The following is a 22645-nucleotide window of genomic DNA, read 5'->3' as shown; positions in this document are numbered from 1 at the left end:
CTGTATGTACTTGCATGCAAAAACTTAACCAAGGTGTGACGCCGACGCCGACGCCGACGCCGATGCCAGGGTGAGTAGAATAGCTAGACTATTCTTCGAATAGTCGAGCTAAAAATGGTGCCAGCTTTAAGCACCTTGTGTCATATGATGTGGGTGATGATGTTGAACAACTATTTTAAGTTTGAATCAAATCCATTCAGTAATAACAGAGATAGAGTGAAAGTGCATCAAAACTTTAACCTGAAAATCTAAGTGAAAAGGGGGGATAATTCATGAAATATTGGTGCCAGAGTTATGGCCCTTATGTAAGATGATGTGGATGATGATGAGGAATAAGTATTTCAAGTTTGAATTAAATCCATCAAGTAATTACAGAGATAAGTTGAAAAAAGAGAAAGTGCACCAAAACTTTAACCAAGGTGGGGACGCGGAAGGACAGCTTTACCATACTTCATTATTTTCAAATATGTAAATTGTCTTAAAAATTCTTGAAGATATTAAACATGTTAGACATTAGTTACCTTTAAGAATAAGTTTTTAAGTCATACCTGATGACGCACATTCAAGTTATCATAAAAGTACAGTACCACAAATGTCATATAATGTAAGCACTGGCGAAATAATGCCAAGTTAATTCTAATGATCCATTTGTTTTTTGAACACTGGCAGGGTATCTTGGTGCCTGGAGTACTGAAATATTTCTGCATGGAAGTATAGACTATAAATTAATGCCCGTTTTTAAAGCTGACCTTAATAGCAGGGTGTCTTTAGTAGTGAAGTGCCTGAAAGGCTGAGTTTTACTGTATAAGAATAGCAGAGGTATGTTTCAATAAACTAAACCATTCCATTTCAGTTACAGGCCACATATCAACAATTCACTTGTGTTACACTCTCATGAAAAAATTTCATCGAAATAAGAAACTATTTGCATAATTCAAATTAAATAAAAATCATTTCTTTATCTAAAATATTTGTACTCTACACATACCTGTAGCACATGCCCATGGCCTCAGCTGCAGCTGTAGCCTCATCAAGCAGAGAGGCATTGGCAACTGGTAACATGGTCATATCTGATATCATTGTCTGGTAGTTGAGCAGACTGTTTAGACGTCCCTGTGCAAGTTCTGCTTGATACGGCGTATACTGGGTTGTCCTAAAATATGTAGAAAAGGGTACTTTTTAAACTAGAGTTGTGGAACCTGATACTGTCATAATTTCAAAATGAATGATCTTAAAATCAATAGGGGTCATCTGCTGGTCATGACCAACCTCCCTATCAACTTTCATGATCCTAGGCCAAAGGGTTCTTGAGTTATCATCTGGAAACGGATTGGTCTATGGATAGACCGACCGGCCGACATCTGCAAAACAATATACCCCACCTTCTTCGAAGGTGGGCATAATAATAAAGTTAACCAAATCGAACAAAATCATTTGAAAAACAGCGGCAACTTCCAAATTTCCGAAGCACAATGTGCGTGTCAGTACTTGATTGCTAAGTAAGAAGATGTCTTGAAGATTTGACAAAAAAAAAGATATTGAAATTTATGTTGCCGGGAGTCGTCTATGGCAGAAATGTGTGCATTTTTTGGCTGAACGAGTTTTATAAGACGTTTACTTCTTCAACGGGATTTGTTTTTGTTATATTTATTTTTCTTCTGTAGACTATTTCTTTCCTAAATAAAACATATAAAGTTAAAAATACAAACTAAAGTTTTGTTCGACGACTATTTCAGTTCATTGATAAGTATAAAATGGAGGTAATGCATTCAACCAATTGTTAATTTTTTACGTGAAAATAAGTTGTTTTAAAAAAAATTGTCTCCGTTTTTTAAATCTTTATCTACTGATTAATGCAAACAATGTTTCAATGAAAGCTAAAGAATTTGATAAACTCTACACTTTGTCAAATTAAAGGAAGTATATAAAACAAGAGCTGTCTCCGTAGGATGACACATGCCCCCGATGGCACTTTGAATGAATAGTTATGGCCGATGTTATGAGTTTAGGACCTTTGACCTACGGAGCTGAGTCTTGCGCGTGACACATCGTCTTACTGTGTCACACATTCATGCATAGTTATTTTAAAATCCATGCATGAATGACAAAGATATGGACCGGACATGCCCATCAATGCACTATCATGAAAAATGATCTTTAACATCTAAGTGTGACCTTGACCTTTCAGCTACGAACCTGGGTCTTGCACATGACACGTCGTCTTACTGTGGTACACATTTATGCCAAGTTATTTGAAAATCCATCCATCGATGACAAAGATATGGACTGGACACGCCCATCAATGCACTATCCTTTAACGTCTAAGTGTGACCTTGACCTTTGAGCTACGGACCTGGGTCTTGCGCACTGCACGTCGTCTTACTGTGGTACACATTCATGCCAAGTTATTTGAAAATCCATCCATCGATGACAAAGATATGGACCGAACACGCCCATCAATGCACTATCCTTTAACGTCTAAGTGTGACCTTGACCTCTGAGCTACGGACCTGGGTCTTGCGCACTGCACGTCGTCTTACTGTGGTACACATTCATTCCAAGTTATTTGAAAATCCATCCATCGATGACAAAGATATGGACCGGACACGAAAATTGCGGACGGACCGACAGACTGACAGACAGACGGTTCAAAAACTATATGCCTCCCTTCGGGGGCATAAGAAATTTCGTGTCTAGGTTAATGAAAAACATACTTTTGGCCGCTCCCAAACCTAAACAATGACACCTTGAATAGGTTGATGAAGGCCATCTTTGAAAGACCATAAAACATACAGTATAGAAAGCTTTTGCCCAGAGGAGGAAGAAATCCAGGAAATATTAAGTACAGGGTGCTTGAAGTTGTTAATAATTACCTATGTACTGTTGAAGCACTGCACTGTTTTTACCTATATTTCATAAACAGATTAACTTAAAATGAAATTGAATAAAGAATGTCATTGTTATTTATGTGTGTAAGCAATGTTCTGTCTCATGTTTGCCAAACTTCTACCTAAATTTCAAAACTTCTCCCTATTTCTCTGACTTCTCCCTAATTTTCCAGGCTAAGGTAGTCCCTGATAGAATGTCAAAATTGCACAAGTAGAATAAAACAAGTGAATGAAGTATTGCCATGCAATACAAAGTCCCATACTGGAAAGCAACTAATTTTCTCTACTGCAGTGTTTCAAAATGATCTGATATCTGTTAATGATGTATAAACAAAGTGCTATATATACAATATGTGATAACACATTTAAATTAAAATTTGCATTATAAACAAAAATATACAGTTGTTGACTGCTTATAACATCTATAATTATTATTAAATATAAAAAATATTTAATTTCAATTATGATTAACATTTTATACTGAAATTGGCAGGAAAATATGAGAAAACAAGGGTGCCATAGTCACAAAATACGCGAGAGCTTGTTAGAAGATCAGATTTTGCCACCCCTGTAAGTGTGACCTTGACCTTAGACCTAGGAACCAAGTTCTTGCGCATGACACACCGTCTCATGGTGATGAACATTTGAGCCAAGTTACATCAAAATCCCTCCATGCATGAAGAAGAATTGCTCTGGACAAAGTCTTTCTTGTATCTGACCTTTGGCCTCAAAGTGTGACCTTGACCTCAGACTTGGTTCTTGCGCATGCCATTCCTTCTCATGATGGTGAACATTTGTGCCAAGTTAAATCAAAATCCCTCAATGCATGAAGAAACAAGAGCTGTCCGTAAGACAGCGCACTCGACTTTTCTCAGTGCTTGACTCTGAATTAGAGCTTTGCCAGTAAAAAACAAGAAGCTGCGTTCAATAAACGCTTGATGCCCCCGGTGGCATCCTTGTCGATACAAAGCAACCTAAGTCCAAAACGAGGTCAGGTTCAAGGTCAAACTGAGGTCAGGTGATGTCTGAAGATGAGGAATGGTCACAGGTTACATCTGCATTAGTATCAAGTCATTCTAGTAAGGGGTATTGATGCTAGACGAAACGGTCCCATTTGGTTAACCAAGATGTGGCCCATACAAAGCAACCTAAGTCCAAAATGAGGTCAAGGTCAAGGTCAAACTGAGGTCAGGTAATGTCTGAAGATGAGGAATGGTCACAGGTTACATCTGCATTAGTATCAAGTCATTCTAGTAAGGGGTATTGATGCTAGACGAAATGGTCCCATTTGGTTAACCTCATACGGACGCACAAACGGACGGACAGGACAATCACTATATGCCTCCCGCATCAGTAGATGTCAGGGGAATAAAAATCCAAGTAAAAAAGGGACATAACTCAAAAATTCAAATCAGAGTTATGGGAATTGTGTCTCCTGGTGTAGACTTTGATAGCAAATAACTGCTTTGAATTTCAAGTCAAAAGCTTTAATAGTAACAGAGATATTTGACTTTATAAAAAATTTAACAAAAATTCTAAGTTAAAAAGGGGCATAATTCTCTCAAAATGCAAACAGAGTTATGGGGATTGTTTCTCCTGGTGTAGACTTCGATGGTAAATAAGTATTTTAAGTTTCAAGTCAAAAGCTTTGATAGTAACAGAGATATTTGACTTTTATCAAAAACTTTAACCAAAAATTCCAAATTATAAAGGGGCATAATTCTGTCAAAATTCAAATCAGAGTTATGGGAATTGTGTCTCCTGGAGTAGACTTTGATAGTAAATACCCTCTTTGAGTTTCAAGTCAAAAGCTTTAATAGTAACAGAGACAACTGACTTTATCAAAAATTTAAACAAAAAATTCTAAGTTAAAAAGGGGCATAATCATGTCAAAATTCAAATCAGAGTTATGGGGATTGTTTCTCCTGGTGTAGACTTTGATGATAAATAAATATTTTAAGTTTCAAGTCAAAAGCTTTGATAGTCACAGAGAAATTTGACTTTATCAAAACTTTAACCAAAAATTCTAAGTTAAAAGGGGCATAATTCTGTCAAAATTCAATCAGAGTTATGGGGCTTATTTCTCCTGGTGTAGACTTTGATAGTAAATAACTATTTTAAGTTTCAAGGAAATAGCTTTGATAGTAACAGAGATATTTGACTTTATAAAAAACTTAAACCGTATAAAAATGAAAGAATTCATCATATTAAAGGGAAGTTATTTTAAAGAAAATAAACCAACAATTTTTTTTAATTGGGTCCATAATTATGACACATGAGCTTATATTAAAATATTTTACAGACTGAACAGGAAAAGAGCAATGTTGACTTCTCAGAATTTATATTTAATTCAAAGTACTCTAAGAAAATTAATATATGGTAAACATACCATCCTGGATTTTCCAGCATATTGCGTAGAATTGTGTGTGGTGTGTACGTGTTGTAGTAACCTATCCCTATGTAACTGCGGTACATTTTGTTCTTATTCGCCATACTGTACAGTCGTTCCAACAGCTCATACTCGCCTGAAAATTAAATACACAAAAAACATTTACCAGTAGATATATGATCATTTCTTACAGAGTATTTCTTTCGTATATGTTGTATAAAAGGATGAAATTAAATAATACAATTTAAACTGTCTTCAGAATTATCATTTTGTTGAACTATAGTTGCGGCACTTGTCATATCACAACTTCAAAAAATATTTGACCAGCATTGTCAAATAAAAACTTTTGGGGCGCAGCATTTTTAGCGGGTAGGTAGGGAGACAGCAAACAAACATATTTTTAATTTTGGCCTCATCAACTCCATTTTATGTGTTACACGTGACCTCTGCAAAAATAGCAATGTTGGTAACTAAATGAAATGCTGTTGGAGATATTTGCATTAACAGCAGAAATAACAGACCAAAGAAGTTACCAAGAACATAACAAAAATCAATATCATATTTTTAAAGTCTGTTCAATTGTTTCTCAGGAAATTTTAATATCTCACAGGTAAAATGCTATTTTTTATGTGTTTCTTTTGAATTCATATTGAACTAGAGCACTAACCTGTCACAATATTATGTTCGTAAATTGATTTTAAACTTTGTAATACCCTTCTTATTGCGTGGACAATGTCAACTTTTACAATTTTGACTAATTCAAGGGCAGCAACTTTAAAGATATTTATCCAAACGTGTTGGTTATCTGAACTGGCCTAAATTTTGAAAACAGAGAAAAAATGCACTGGTAACTGACAGGACACTATAAAATTCACAATTTTGATAAATGCAAAGGCCTTAACGATGGAGGTACTTGTCAGATCTGGCTGATAAATAAATTTAGACTTAACACTTTAGTTCCAAGAAGAAATATTCTATAAGTAATTAAGCAAACATGCCAATTTTTGCAGTTTTCAGTAAATCAAGTGCAATAACTCTTACTGGGACTATTCTGCTGGTTATCAAACAGTCCATAGACATCTTCTGTATAGCAGACATAAATTTTTTTTTTACACCACTGAGCAAACACTGTCAATTTTGACAGATTCAAGGGCCATAACTCTAAATATTCTGGTCCAGTTTGACTGGTTATTGAACTCAGCCTACATTTTAGAGATAGTAGTTTGTATAAGTTTGTTAAGGTTCTGAACAAATATAAATAAGCAAATGGGCAGGTATCAATAGTTCATTAGTTTTTACTTATTCAGGGGCCATAATTCCTTTGATAATATTCCAAACATGCTATCAAATTCTGTTTTCAAAGAAAAACTAGAAAATGCTTTTGTAAAAAAGTGCATGTCTCCCCCAATGCAAAGTCTTATAGGCAAGAAGTCAATAGGGGTCAGGAGCGAAAGTCAAAGAGACACTGATGGTTGGCTGCAATAGGGAACATCTACTTGGCATGTCCAATCATCCTGCTAAATTTCATCACTCTTGGCCTAGTGGTTCTCAAGTCACTGTTCAGGCTTTTGTGACCTTGACCTTTGATCAAGTGACCTCAAAATAAATAGGGGTAATCTACTCTGCATGTCCAATCATCCTATTAAGTTTCAACATTGTAGGTCAAGTGGTTCTCAAGTTATTTCCCAAAAAATGATTTTACATAAACAGGCCAATGTGACCTTGACCTTTAATAGACTGACCCCAAAATCAATAGGGGTCATCTACTCTGCATGTTCAATCATCCTATGAAGTTTCAACATTCTGGGTCAAGTGGTTCTCAAGTTATTGATCGGAACTGGTTATCAATGTTCAGGCCCCTGTGACCTTGACCTTTAACGGAGTGATCCCAAAAACAATAGGGGTCATCTACTCTGCATGAACAATCATCCTATGAAGTTTCAACATTCTGGGTCGAGAGGTTCTCAAGTTATTGATTGGAAATGGTTTTCCATGTTCAGGCCCCTGTGGCCTTGACCTTTAACAGAGTGACCCTAAAATCGTTAGGGGTCATCTACTCCGCATGACCAATCATCCTATGAAGTTTCATCATTCTGGGTCAAGTGGTTCTCAAGTTACTGACCGGAAATGGCTTTCAATGTTCAGGCCCCTGTGACCTTGACCTTTGACAGAGTGACCCCAAAATCGTTAGGGGTCATCTTCTCGGCATGACCAATCATCTTATTAAGTTTCAACATTCTGGGTCAAGTGGTTCTCAAGTTACTGACCGGAAATGGTTTTCAATGTTCAGGCTCCTGTGACCTTGACCTTTGACAGAGTGACCCAAAAATCAATAGAGGTCATCTACTCTTCATGACCAATCATCCTATGAAATTTCAACGTTATGGGTCAAGCGGTTCTCAAGTTACAGACCGGAAATGGTTTTCAATGTTCGGGCCCCTGTGACCTTGACCTTTAATAGACTGACCCCAAAATCGATAGGGGTCATCTACTTTGCATGTACAATCATCCTATGAAGTTTCAACATTCTGGGTCAAGTGGTTCTTTAGTTATTGATCGGAAATGGTTTTCCATGTTCAGGCCCCTGTGACCTTGACCTTTGATGGAGTGACCCCAAAATCAATAGGGGTCATCTACTCTTTATGTCCAATCATCCTATGAAGTTTCAACATTCTGGGTCAAGTGGTTCTCTAGTTATTGATCGGAAATGGTTTTCAATGTTCAGGCCCCTGTGACCTTGACCTTTGACGGAGTGACCCCAAAAACAATAGGGGTTGTCTACTCCAGCAGCCCTATAACCCTATGAAGTTTGAAGGTTCTAGGTCAAATGGTTCTCCAGTTATTGCTCGGAAATGAAGTGTGACGTACGGACGGACGGACGGAAGGACGGACGGACGGACAGGGCAAAAACAATATGTCTCCTGGGGGAGACATAATTACTACATGTATCATGTGAACACTGTCAATTTTTACCAATTCAAGGGCAACAACTGAGGAAGTACTGGTCCAAACTCACTGGGTTTGGAACTTGACCATAGATTTTATAGAGACACAATTTCATCAACAATTTCATCATCCCACCCTCCTGTTAAAGGACAAGGAAAGCCTGAAAATAAGTTAATTTCATATGAAAGCCAGCTGAAAGAATTTTTAGAATCGGAACATCCAATATTGAAAAAGATATGGCAGTTTGAAATATAGAAAAAATGCTGATCATGGAGGCAGCCATTTTGTGTGTTTATGATGTCATTTACACACTGCTGAATTCTTTATTCAGCAATTAACCTTTTATTGGATTAATTTCATACATTTCTTGAGTGTAAGATGTAAAACATGGTAATTTCTTTCATTATAGCTTGAAAAAAATAGAGAAATTATTTTACAGAAATAAGTAAATACAATTTAAATATGTGTCTAGAAATTTAATAAATCTGCCATTTTATTTTTTGTTGCCATGGAAACAAAATGGCTACTATTTTGATCAAATATTTAAATGCTCATAACTTTCTTATTTTTAAGTAGATTTTGAAAATTATTTCACTTCTTTAAATGATTAAAGAAATCCCTGCAGATGGAATTAACATTAAAACAACATTGCCTTTCCATTTAAGACTGAAAATGTACAACCCATTTTTCGAATACTGGCATATAAAAATAAGAGCTGTCCGTAAGACAGCCAATGCTCGACTATTCGAATTGTTGTCCCAGAAGCAGGAATATAACACTAAATGTTAAAATATCTATAGTTTCAAACCAATATCTGCATTAGTTCTGAAGACAGTAAGTTGCATGCAAAATTTTAACCAGGATTTTCTTAATCCAAAAGGGGGCGTAATTTGGCCAAAATGCATGTCAGACTAACGGGACTTGATGCTATCACCTGGTTTTATAACCCCGAAGACACAATCATGTGAAGTTTCAATTCAACATCTGCATTCTGGAGATAGTAACTTGCATGTAAAACTTTAGCCAGGATTTTCTATTTCCAAAAGGGGGCATAGTTTGGCAAAAATACATGTCGAGTTATGGGGCTCGACCTAGTGAGGTTGATAATTGACCTCCAAAAGGAAAAAATAAGTTTCAAAGCTATATATGCCTTTAAATGATAGCCATAATGTACTTGCATGCAAAACTTTAACCCAGGTGTGACACTGATGCTGACACTGACACCGAAGCCAGGGGGAGTAGAATAGCTAGACTATTCTTTGAATAGTTGATCTCATAATAACAAGCCCATAGATTGCACTTTATATGTAAAACAAAAGGCCCAAATGGGCCTAAGTTGCTCACCTGATTGAAGAGGACCTTGACCATCTGCAGTGTTTTTTAGGCCACTTTTGGGACCGAAATTCAACCCCATTCCCCTGTCAAAAAAGAATGTTTTTTCCCCTTTTTCTGAAAAAAAATTCCCCTCAACCAAAAAAAGATAAAAAATAAACAAGAGCACCGCCTTGCGGGTGCTGACGCTCATCTGATTTTTTTTGTATAATAGAAATATTGTCCTACCCATGATTTTCTAAGTCTAAAAAGGGCCATCATTCTTGCAAAAAGCAGGATAGAGTTATGTTTCTTGATGTACAGTGTCCACTTATGATTGTGAAAAACTGTTGCAAGTTTTAAAGCAATAGCTTTGATAGTTTATGAGAAAAGTTGCCTTAAACATAATACTCAACCAAGAAAATGATTTTCTAAGTCCAAAAGGGGCAATAATTATTGCAAAAAGCAGGATGGAGTTATGTTGCTTGCTGTACAGGGTCAGCTTATGATGGTGAACAAGTGTTGCAAGTTTCAAAGCAATAGCTTTGATAGTTAAAGAGAAAAAGTTGACCTAAACATAAAACTTAACCAAGAAATCTGATATTTTCTAAGTCCAAAAGGGGCCATAAATCTTGCAAAAAGCAGGATGGAGTTATGTTTCTTGCTGTACAGGGTCAGCTTATGATGGTGAACAAGTGTTGCAAGTTTTAAAGCAATAGCTTTGATAGTTTAGGATAAAAGCTGACCTAAACATAAAACTTAACCAAGAAAACTGATTTTCTAAGTCCAAAAGGGGCAATAATTCTTGCAAAAAGCAAGATGGAGTTATGTTTCTTGATGTACAGGGTCTGCTTATGATGGTGAACAAGTATTCCAAGTATCAAAGCAATAGCTTTGATAGTTTAGGAGAAAAGTTGACCTAAACATAAAACTTAACCAAGAAATCTGATATTTTCTAAGTACAAAAGGGGCCATAAATCTTGCAAAAAGCAAGATGGAGTTATGTTTCTTGCTATACAGGGTCAGCTTATGATGGTGAACAAGTCTTCCAAGTTTCAAAGCAATAGCTTTGATAGTTTAGGAGAAAAGCTGACCTAAACATAAAACTTAACCAGGCAACGCCGACGCCGACACCGACGCCGACGCCGACAACCGCTCAAGTGATGACAATAACTCATCATTTTTTTTCAAAAAATCAGATGAGCTAAAAATATTTTTTTCACATACATTTCCCCATATCTCAACCAACCAACATAACCCTAGATGTACATGATAAAGTAAACTGTACCATTTAAAACATGATACAATGTGTTTTTAAATCATTTTCTTTTTAATTCTAACATATTTATGAAAAACACTGCTTTTAACATGATGCAATGTGGTAACAACGCAATTTTCCCCTCCTTACAAGCCCCGCCACCATTCCCCCAAAGCTTAAACAAGAGGACCATGATGGTCCTGAATTGCTCACCTCTTCCCACATGATCCAGTTTTGAGTATGACGTCGTTTTTTCTATTATTTGACACAGTGACCTAGTTTTTGAGCTCATGTGACCCAGTTTTGAACTTGACCTAGATATTATCAAGATAAAAATTCTGACAAATTTTCATGAAGATCCATTGAAAAATATGGTCTCTAGAGAGGTCACAAGGTTTTTCAATTATTTGACCTATTGACCTAGTTTTTTAAGGCAAATGATCCAGTTTCAAACCTGACCTAGATATCATCAAGGTGAACATTCTGACCAATTTTCATGAAGATCCATTCAAGGGTATGACCTCTAGAGAGGTCACAAGGTTTTTCTATTTCAAGACCTACTGACCTAGTTTTTGATCGCAGTTGACCCAGTTTCAAACTTGACCTAGATATCATCAAGATAAACATTCAGACCAACTTTCATACAGATCCCATGAAAAATATGGCCTCTAGAGAGGTCACAATGTTTTTTCATTATTTGACCTACTGACCTACTTTTTGAAGGCACGTGACCCACTTTCGAACTTGACCTAGATTTCATCAAGATGAGCATTCTGACCAAATTTTATGGAGATCCATTCACAAGTATGGCCTCTAGAGAGGTCATAAGGTTTTTCTAGTTTTACACCTACTGACCTAGTTTTTGACCACACATGACCCTGTTTCGAACTTGACCTAGATATCATCAAGATGAACATTCAGACCAACTTTCATGAAGATCCATTGAGAAATATGGCCTTTAGAGAGGTCACAAGGTTTTTCTATTATTTGACCTACTGACTTAGTTTTTGATGGCAAGTGACCCACTTTAGAACTTGACCTAGATATCATCAAGATGAACGTTCAGACCAACTTTCATACAGATCCCATGGAAAATATGGCCTCTAGAGAGGTCACAAGGTTTTTCTATTATTTGACCTACTGACCTAGTTTTTGAAGGTACATGACCCACTTTCAAATTTGACTTAGATATCATCAAGGTGAACATTGTGACCAATTTTCATGAAGATTTCATGAAATATATGGCCTCTACAGAGGTCACAATGTTTTTCTATTTTTAGACCTACTGACCCAGTTTTTGACCTCACGTGACCCAGTTTTGAACTTGACCTAGATATCATCTAGATGAACATTCAGACCAACTTTCATACAGATCCCATGAAAAAATGGCCTCTAGAGAGGTCACAAGGTTTTTCTATTATTTGACCTACTGACCTAGTTAGTGATGGCACCTGACCCAGTTTCGAACTTGACCTAGATATCATCAAGGTGAACGTGCTGACCAATTTTCATGAAGATCTTGTGAAATATATGGCCTCTAGAAAGGTCACAAGGTTTTTCTATTTTTAGATCTACTGACCTTTGTTTTGACCGCACGTGACCCGGTTTCGAACTTGACCTAGATATCATCAAGGTGAACATTCTGACCAATTTTCATGAAGATCCATTGAAAATTATGGCCTCTAGAGAGGTCACAATGTTTTTCTATTTTTAGAACTACTGACCTAGTTTTTGATGGCACGTGACCCAGTTTCAACTTGACCTAGATATCATCAAGATGAACATTCTGACCCATTTTCATAAAGATCCCATGAAAAATGTGACCTCTAGAGATGTCACAAGGAAAAGTTTACGGACGCACGGACAGACTCACGGACGACGGACACCGCGCGATCACAAAAGCTCACCTTGTCACTTTGTGACAGGTGAGCTAAAAAAACACTGATCTAAAAGGGGCCAAACACTCCAAACTGAAAATTTTATGAGAGGACCTTATATTGATTCCAAAGACCCGGTTTGATGATGAAGATCCACTAAGTGGTTCACCATAAGTAGTATTTAAAATGTATTTTTACTTTTAGTTCTAGCAACCCCTAAAAGGGGCCAACTGCCCCCATTTGAACTTTGAGAGAGGACCTTATAATGATCCTACAAACCAAGTCTAATGAAAATCCATCAAGTCATTTATTCGAAGAAGTTGTTTAAAGGTATTTCTAGTTTTAGCTCTAGCAGCCCCTAAAAGGGGCTTGGTTTTCCCAATTGAAAAAATTTGGTAAAGGACGTTATAATAATGCTACAAATCTAGTTTGATGAAGACCCATCAAGCAGTTCATGAGAATAAGTCTTTTGAAGACATTTACATTTTTGTTCTAGTGGCCCCTAAAAGGGGAACCAACTGCATCAATTTGTTAAAATTTGGGAGAGGATTCATAATGATACTACATACCAAGTTTTATGAAGATGCATCAAGCGGTTCATGAGTAGAAGTCTTTTAAAGTCATTTCCTTTTCTAGTTCTAATGGCCCCTAAAAGGAGCCAAGTGCCCCCATTTGAACAAAGTTGGGATAGGGCCTTATGATAATGCCACATACCAACTTTTGATGGAGAACCTTCTAGCGGTTCATGAGAGGTATTTCTACTTTTGGCTCAAGTGGCCCCTAAAAAATTGGGAGAGGACCTTATAAATAAATGCTACAAATCAAATATTATGAAGATCCATTCAAGTGGCTCATGAGAAGAAGTCTTTTAAAGGCATTTATATCTTTAGTTCTAGGGTTCCCTAAAAGGGGCCATTTGATAAAATTTGGGAGAGGACCTTATAATAATGCTACAGACAAACTTTGATGAAGATCCTTCTAGCGGTTCATGAGAACAACGTAATTAAGTCATTTGAAGATATTTCTAGTTTCTGGCTCAAGCAGTGCCCCATTTGAACAAATTTGGGAGAAGACCTTATAATGATTCTGCAGACCAAGTTTGAAGAAAATCCTTCAAGCAGTTCATGAGAAGAAGTCGTTTAAAGGTATTTCAAATTTTGGTTCTAGCGACCCCTGAAAGGTGCTAGGTACGTGCCCCTATTTGAACAAACTTGTGAAAGGACCTTATAATGATGCTACAGACCAAGTTTTAATGAACATCCTTCAAGCAGTTCATGAGATGAAGTTGTTTAAAGGTATTTCTAATTTTGGCTCTAGCGGCCCCTAAAAGGGGCCAAGTGACCTAATTTGAACAAACTTGTGACAGAACCTTATAATGACGCAACAGAGTCTACAGACCAAGTTTGATGAAGATCCATCACGCAGTTCATGAGAAGGTTTTTCTATTTTAAGCTCTGGCAGCCTCTAAAAGGGGTCAAGGTTAACCATTTGAACAAACTTGATAGGGGGCCATGCCAGGATCTACTGACCAAGTTTGGTGTAATTCTGACCAGTAGTTTCAGAGGAGAAGATACTTAAGTAAAAATGCGGACGCTGGACCATTCACCTATAGATACTAATAGCTCACCCTGAACCTTTGGTTCAAGTGACGGACGGTTCAAGTGAGATAAAAAAGTTAAATAACATATTTTCATCTATGATAGTTGCTTAAGTTAATGCAAAATGCTTGTTTTCCACCTTTCTTTTGACCCTGCACTTAACTTACAAATAAAATGTTGAAGCCAATTATATACGTTTACATAATAATGATCAAAAACCTGTATTATTCTAGGAATTTAAATTACTAGAACATGGGATTACCATATTTTCAACTCCTTACAAATAAAATTTTGCAGCCAATTATATACGTTTATATAATAAAGATCAAAAACCTGTATTATTCTAGGAATTTAAATTACTAGAACATGGGATTACCATATTTTCAACTTCTAACCTTGAACTTGTTGTATAATCTACAACAAAAACCACTACGCCTTCATACGGAAAAAACAATTCAAATGATTATAGGACCAATGATCTGTACTGTTCTTGGAATTTAAGATTAAATTATTAGAAGAAGAGTTTACCGCATTTGTCAACTTCTGACCTTAACATTAAAATATACCTGTACAAATAAATCTTTTCTGTATTAATCATAACATGGGATTACCACAATTGTTAACTCCTTGTTAAAGTGAACCAAGTTGCATCAATAAGGTATAGAGAGTTATTGACTTTTTGAACAACAAAAAATAATAATCTGAATACTGTTTTCATGTAAAACTGACTTTCTCTATAATTATGATTTTAGTAATGTGTTCAAAACAAGACATGTCCTGTATCGAGGGCAACCTCTTTTACAATACACAGCCTTTACATCAGTGTATGAACAGGTAAGCACCTGTATCTACTGACTGAATGCTTTGTGGCTCATATATACTTACCTTAATTTGAACAGTATCTGCATTCACTTCAATGAAAGACCAGGGAAATGACAGATATATTAAAAGTAAAAAGTTAATTAACTCCTGGGCCAGTTAAAAATGATCTGTGATTTCAATTTAGAGATTTTCTTTCATATAAATTTACACAGATCTAGCTTCTTTTTTCTTAACAAGAGGGCCATGATGCCCTATATCCCTCACCTGAGTTGCTTGCTTGACCAGTTAAAAGTTAAATAAATACAGGCAGGCAATAAGTATGTGTGTTTATTTCCATACCCCCACCCCCGGATGGAGCTAGTTTTAACCCCTGGGGATAATTTGAGCAATCTTGGAAAAGGACTACTACACAGTGCTATATACCAAATATCAAAGCTCCAGGCCATGTGGCTTTGTACAAGAAGATTTTTAAAGTTTTCCCTATATAAGTCTATATAAAACATGTGACCCCGAAGGGGTCATATCTCACCCTAGGGGAATAATTTAAACAATCTTGCTAGAGGACCATTAGATGATGCTACGTACAAAATATCAAAGCCCTGTGGTTTTGAACAAGAAAAGCCTATATAAACCATGTGACCCCGAGGGCGGGGCCATATTTGAACCTAGTGGGATAATTTGAACAATTTTGGTTGAGGCCTACCAGATGATGCTACCTACCAAATATCAAAGCCCTAAGCCCTGTGGTTTTGGACAAGAAGATTTTCCCTATATAAGTCATGTGACCCCCAGGACGCGCCATATTTGACGCTATGGGGATAATTTGAAAAATCTTGGTAGAGGCCCATTAGATGATGCTACACATACCAAATATCAAAGCCCTAGGCCCTGTGGTTTTGTACAGGAAGATTTTCAAAGTTTTTCTTTAATAAAAGTCTATATAAACCATGTGACCCCCAGGCAGGGCGGGACCATATTTGAACCTAGGACCTGTGGTTTTGGACACAAAGATTTTTAAAGTTTTTCATTCGGTTGCCATGGCAACCAGAGTTTTGTATGGAATTCAATTCTTTGAACAATTTTTAAAGAAGACCATCCAAGAAACATTCCTGTGAAGTTTCATCATAATTGGGCTGGTGGTTTAGGAGATGTACGGCAGACTGACGCCGGACGTACATCTCCTAAACCACCAGCCCAATCACAATAGTTCACCCTGAAGTGAGCTAAACAATATTTAAATTTTGAAGTCTTAAATGTCAAAACACACAGTATAGAACAAATACCAACCTTTTTCTCGATAACAGTCTACACATCAAGTTTGGTAAAAATTTGTCTATCCAAACTAAAGATATTGAGTGAAAATTGTTTCCTAGTTTTACCTAAGTGACACCAAATACAGTCCCAGCCTTTCGTCTGATAAAAGCTATCTACAAAGTAAGTTTGCTAACAATATTCTAAAAAGTATCGAAATAAATATCATTAATAGTGACATATGTTCCATGATCAGTATGACTTTGAACTACTAACTCCAAATCATTAGGGGAAATCTACTTCATAAACCCAATCATGCTATCAAGTTTGACGATACTGGGTCTAGTGGTTCTCAAGTTATTGAGCGGAAACAGTCTTCAAGGTTCAGGCCCCTGTGACCTTGACCGATTACTTACTGACCTTCCAAAAATAGTTTCAATGTTCAGGTCCCTATGACCTTGACCTTTGACATATTGACCCCATAAACAAATGGGATCATCTACTTCATAAGCCTAAGCATGCTATCAAGTTTGAAGACTCTAGGTAAAGTGGTTCACTAGTTATTGGGCAAAAGCCATTTTCAAGATTCCTTGTCACCTTGAACTTAAGACTTCCTAACCCTAAAAACAATAGGGATCATCCATTTAATAAGCCCAATCAAGTTTACGCTATCAAATTTAAACATTCTGCATAGTGGTTCTAAAGTTACTGAGTGGAAGCAGGACCCTGTTACCTTGACCTTTGACTTACTGACCCCAAAAACAGAGGTCCAATCATGCTATCAAGTTTGCAGGTTCTGGGTTAAGTGGTTGTCAATTTTCTATGTAAATAATGCAGATGACAACTGAATGAAACCTATCAGTAATAAACTTCTGTTGAAATCACATAGACTACACCATTTTCTAAATATGACTGGCATTTATATAAGATCAGATTTAACCTTTTAGCAGCTAGGTAAATGTCGTTGCTGAAATTCTCTGCTAAATATGTAAAGTTCATTCATTGCTCAAGTTGGAAAATATTGTAAGTACAAAGCTGAACTGATAGCGCGATTTAGGGTTGATCTGGTTCCAAGCTGTTTGAAAATGTAATCGCTCAGCAGCTAGGTTTAAACTAACTTTTTAAAAATAAAGTGTTTATGTTCCTCATGAAAAGACTTGTACACACTTTTTATCAAATGACTGAATAATTGATGATCTACCGATAGTTACTTATAAATGTGAATGTGTTAAAACAATACTGACGGCCAAATCCTTTCAAGAGTACACAGTTGCTGTCAAAATAAAGGGTTTTGCAAAAATATTTGGAGAAACCAAACTCATTTCTAGTTTATGTTTGATGAGTGATTGTAAGTATAAATGTGTATTTGATTTATATTTCAATTTCATTTTATGAACAGCAGCAATCATGAAAATCAGTACTCAACTAACCTGAATGACTTAACTGTATTAAACAAGAGGACCATGATGGTCCTGAATCGCTCACCTATCCCCACATGACCCAGTTTTGAACTGAGTATGACGTTGTTTTTTCTATTATTTGACATAGTGACCTAGTTTTTGAGCTCATGTGACCCAGTTTTGAACCTGACCTAGATATCATCAAGATAAAAATTCTGACCACTTTTCATGAAGATCCATTGAAAAATATGGCCTCTAGAGATCACAAGATTTTTCTATTATTTGACCTAATGACCTAGTTTTTGAACTTGACCTAGATATCATCAAGGTGAACATTCTCACCAATTTTCATGAAGATCTCATGAAAAATATGTCCTCAAGAGAGGTCACAAGGTTTTTCAATTTCTAAACCTACTGACCTAGTTTTTGACCGCATGTGACCAAGTTTCGAACTTGACCTAGATATCACCAATGTGAACATTCTGACCAATTTTCATGAAGATCAATTGAAAAATATGGCCTTTAGGGAGGTCACAAGGTTTTTCTATTTTTAGACCTACTGACCTAGTTTTTGACCGCAGTTGACCCAGTTTCAAAATGACCTAGATATCATCAAGATGAACATTCATACCAACTTTCATACAGATCCCATGATAAATATCGCCTCTAGAGAGGTCACAATGTTTTCTATTATTTGACCTAATGACCTAGTTTTTGATGGTACGTGACCAGTTCAAACTGAAACTAGTATACACAAGGTGAATATTTGACCAATTTTCATGAAGATCCATGCAAATGGCCCTCTAGAGAGGTCACAAGGTTTCTCTATTTTAGACCTACTGACCTAGTTTTTGATCGCACATGACCCAGTTTCGATCTTGACCTAGATATCATCAAGTACCATCTGACAATTTTCATGAAGATCCATTGAAAAATATGGCCTTAGAGAGTCAAAAGTTTTTCTATTTTTGACCTACTGACCTAGTTTTGGCATGTGACCATTTCAACTTGACCTAGATATCATCAAGATGAACATTCACCACCTTTCATACAGATCCATGAAAAATATGGCCTGTAGAGAGGTCACAAGGTTTTTCATCATTTGACCTAATGACCTAGTTTTTGAGCATGTTACCCAGTTTCTAACTTGAACTAGATATCATCAAGGTGAACATTCTGACCAATTTTCATGAAGATCCATTGAAAAATATGGCCTTTAGGGAGGTCACAAGGTTTTTCTATTTTTAGACCTACTGACCTAGTTTTTGACCGCAGTTGACCCAGTTTCAAACATGACCTAGATATCATCAAGATGAATATTCAGACCAACTTTCATACAGATCCCATGATAAATATCGCCTCTAGAGAGGTCACAAGGTTTTTCTATTATTTGACCTAATGACCTAGTTTTTGAAGGCACATGACCTAGTTTCGAACTTGAACTAGATATCATCAAGGTGAATACTTTGACCAATTTTCATGAAGATCCATTGAAAAAAATGGCCTCTAGAGAGGTCACAAGGTTTCTCTATTTTTAGACGTACTAACCTAGTTTTGGACCGCACGTAACCCAGTTTCGAACTTGACCTAGATATCATCAAGATGAACATTCTGACCAAATTTCATAAAGATCCCATGAAAAATGTGACCTCTAGAGTGGTCACAAGCAAAAGTTTATGCACGCATGCACAGACGCCGCGCGATCACAAAAGCTCACCTTGTCACTTTGTGACAGGTGAGCTAAAAATAAATATATTCTACCTTTTGCTTCACCAATGTGGAGTTCTCTGTTTAACCTTATGTTTGCTGGAACAGCTTTTGAAACCAACTCTTCCATGTTCTGTAAAAATAAACCCAGATAATATTTGTAAGCTTTTATCAGACCAAACACAGACTTAAACAAGAGCTGTCACCATTAGTGACAAATGTCCCCCGAAGCCTGCCCAAGAATGTTACAGTTGTCTGACAATAACATCATTTTGTGACCTTGACCTTGACCTGAGATACCCGGGTCATAAGCACAACACACCTCAATATGGTTAACCTTTGTGTCAAATTATTTTCAAATCCCTTGATAAATGACAGAGCTATGGACCAGAAAAGAAACACCTTTGACTTTTGAGTGTGACCTTGACCTTGGAGCTAGGGGTCTGGGTCTTGGGCATGACATGTCATCTCAATATAGGGAACATTTATGCCAAGTAATTTTAAAATCCTATTCATCGATAGCAGAGTTATGGACCGGACAAGAAACAGACCATGTTAACCTTTAACCTCTAAGTGTGACCTTGACCTCTGAGCTAGGGGTCTGGATCTTGTGCATGGCATGTCATCTCATAATGGGGAACAAAATCCCGAACATTTATGCCAAGTAATTTCAAAATTCCTTGATGAATGGCAGAGTTATGAACCGGACACAAAACAGATCCTGTTAACCTTTGACTACTAAGTGTGACCTTGACCTTGGAGCTAGGGGTCTGGGTCTTGCCCATGACAAATCGTCGCATTATGGTTAACATTTAAGCCAAGTTATTTCAAAATCCTTTCACGGATGGCAGAGTTATGGACCGGACATGAAACAGACCCTGATAACCTTTGACCTCTATGTGTGACCTTGACCTTGAAGCTAGGGGTCTGGGTCTTATGCATGACACATCGGCTCATTGTGGTGAACATTAAATTTATACTAAATCCCTTAATGGATGGCAGAGTTACACGGACGTGCCACCAAAATGAAGGAGGGGGATGTTTTTTTTGTTATTTTCTTTTGTTATATAGGGGGCCCTGGCCCTATAATCTACTGTTTACGGATTGAAGCTATTGTTCTCTTTACAGTTAGATGGCCCTCTCTTTTAAGTTGCTCGGACGCACGCATGGACAGACAGACAGTGCAATTTTAATATGCCCACCTCCGGGGGCATAAAAATGGTACTACAAGTAAATTAGTAATAGAAGTTCAGCTTAATGGGATAGCATAATCATTTATGATCTATTTTCATAGAACTTGGCCAACTTATAGGTAGAATTCAGGCAACCAATATAACAAGAGCTGTCCATAAGACAGCCAATGCTCGACTACTGGAATTGTTGTCCCAGAGGCAGGAATATTACCCTAAATGTCAAAATATCTAATGGAGTTTCAATCCAGTATCTGCATTAGTTTTGGAGATAGTAACTTTCATGCAAAACTTTAACCAGGATTTTCTAAGTCCAAAAAAGGGGCATAATTTGGCCAAAATGCATGTCAGAGTTATGGGACTTAATGCTATCACCTAGTTTTATAACCCTGAAGACATATGTGAAGTTTCAATTCAATATCTGTGTTAGTATTGGAGACAGCAACTTGCATGCAAAACTTTAACCAGGAGTGTACCGACCTTGGTATTTTCTCTCCCAGGGTTTACTTTAGGATTTTCCAAGTCCAAAAGGGGACACAATTTGGCCAAATTACAAGTCAGAGTTATGGGACTTGAGCCAGTGAGGTTGTAAATTGACCTAGAAAAAGAAAAGGTAAGTCTCAAAGCTATAATATGCCTTTATATATATACTAATTTAGCCAGGATTTTCTAATTCCAAAAGAGGGGCATAATTAGGCCAAAATGCATGTCAGAGTTATAGGACTTGATGCTATCACCCTGAAACACATTCAATATCTGCATAAGTTTTAGAGATAGTAACTTGCACACAAAACTTTAACCAGGATTTTCTAAGTCCAAAAGGGGGCATAATTTGGATGGCTAAAAACCCTTGTCAGTGATCTTTGGCATATGAGTCATTTATTTATAATATTATGACAGTGAACAGACAGAACCATGAATGGCATGATGCATACCTCAACTCCAACAAATTCCAGCATAGACTTTTTTTCGTCTTCATTTGGTCCAATGTGTCTGTCTGCAAATACATGATGTGGCGGGAACAATTTATCCACAGCCCCGGACTGGTGTCTGCAGTGAACTGTCGGAGAGCCTTTACCATATCCATTGAGCGAAACCAGTTTGGTCTGGTACGACTCCAGTGTGTACAACAAACATTTGCTTCTCTTTGTAACTTGACATACACGATGCATTCCGTCTAATATTACACTATTACAAATAAAACAATTTTTGTACTAACTAAGCCACTTAGTGTAATGTAACAACGTTAGTTTGTTTTATAACTTTGTAGCAAATGTTCAACGACCATTCAAGATATAAACAACTTTTACAGAAACTTGGGTCAAGGACGCAGTTCTACACTGTTTCGTTACCACTTCCTGTCGAGTCAATACGGTAGTTATTTATATATTTACTTATTTTAATAATTTATTGGCGTGGACATAAATCGATACCAGTTTCAATACCAGTTTTACTTGTATATATAGAGTATAGAGTAAAACTTCTTTTTAAGCTGCCTGTCATATGTAATTTAATACCATATACTGTATAATCCGCAGAATAGCGGCATAGGACGAAATGAATTTTTCCCGCCTTTTCAGAAAACCAATTAATTTTGGGGGTGTGTTCTTATGAATATTTATTAGCTTTGGCACACAATTATTAATAGCTATACTAGCTATAATATATATACTAGCTTTTTGTGGTGAAAGAAAACCCGATGTACCCTTTTTGAAATTATTTCTGGCACAAAACGGGCACATGGGTAGAACAACCGACATTACTTGATGGTTAGTCCAACTCGTCATGAAATTATCACTTTCACTTTCATTTTGAACAGTCTGATATTACACGTAAGCTGAATGGCTTCCACAGTGTCTTGGGTCTCGTAGTGTTTTTTATTTAGCCCCAGATCGACTAGCTGGTACCAACTATCGACAAAATTACATTTTTCTTTATTAACGCTATATACATACAAACTGAAACATGTTAACAGTTAGGGCACCCGTCCGAATTCACGCGGTGCCAA

The 22645-nt window shown here is 36.8% G+C and overlaps 1 protein-coding gene across 1 annotated transcript in view; it reads right to left on the bottom strand.

Annotated features, from left to right (window-relative positions):
• LOC123525151 (glycine dehydrogenase (decarboxylating), mitochondrial-like) overlaps positions 1-21973 on the bottom strand; it is an 86934-nt gene extending 64961 nt beyond the window's left edge. The window contains exons 1-4 of the mRNA XM_045303950.2: positions 21573-21973; positions 19502-19580; positions 5278-5413; positions 989-1153 (exon numbers count right to left, since the gene is read on the bottom strand). Coding sequence (XP_045159885.1) covers positions 989-1153; positions 5278-5413; positions 19502-19580; positions 21573-21809 — 617 coding nt within the window. The 5' untranslated portion in view covers positions 21810-21973. The remainder of the gene's footprint in view (positions 1-988; positions 1154-5277; positions 5414-19501; positions 19581-21572) is intronic.
• Between the last annotated feature and the right edge of the window lie 672 nt (positions 21974-22645).

Source organism: Mercenaria mercenaria, chromosome 3 (genome assembly GCF_021730395.1).
Source record: "Mercenaria mercenaria strain notata chromosome 3, MADL_Memer_1, whole genome shotgun sequence".
Lineage (NCBI taxonomy): Eukaryota > Metazoa > Mollusca > Bivalvia > Venerida > Veneridae > Mercenaria > Mercenaria mercenaria.
Note: the sequence above shows the minus strand (reverse complement) of the source record. Positions and strands in the feature narration are given on the sequence as shown.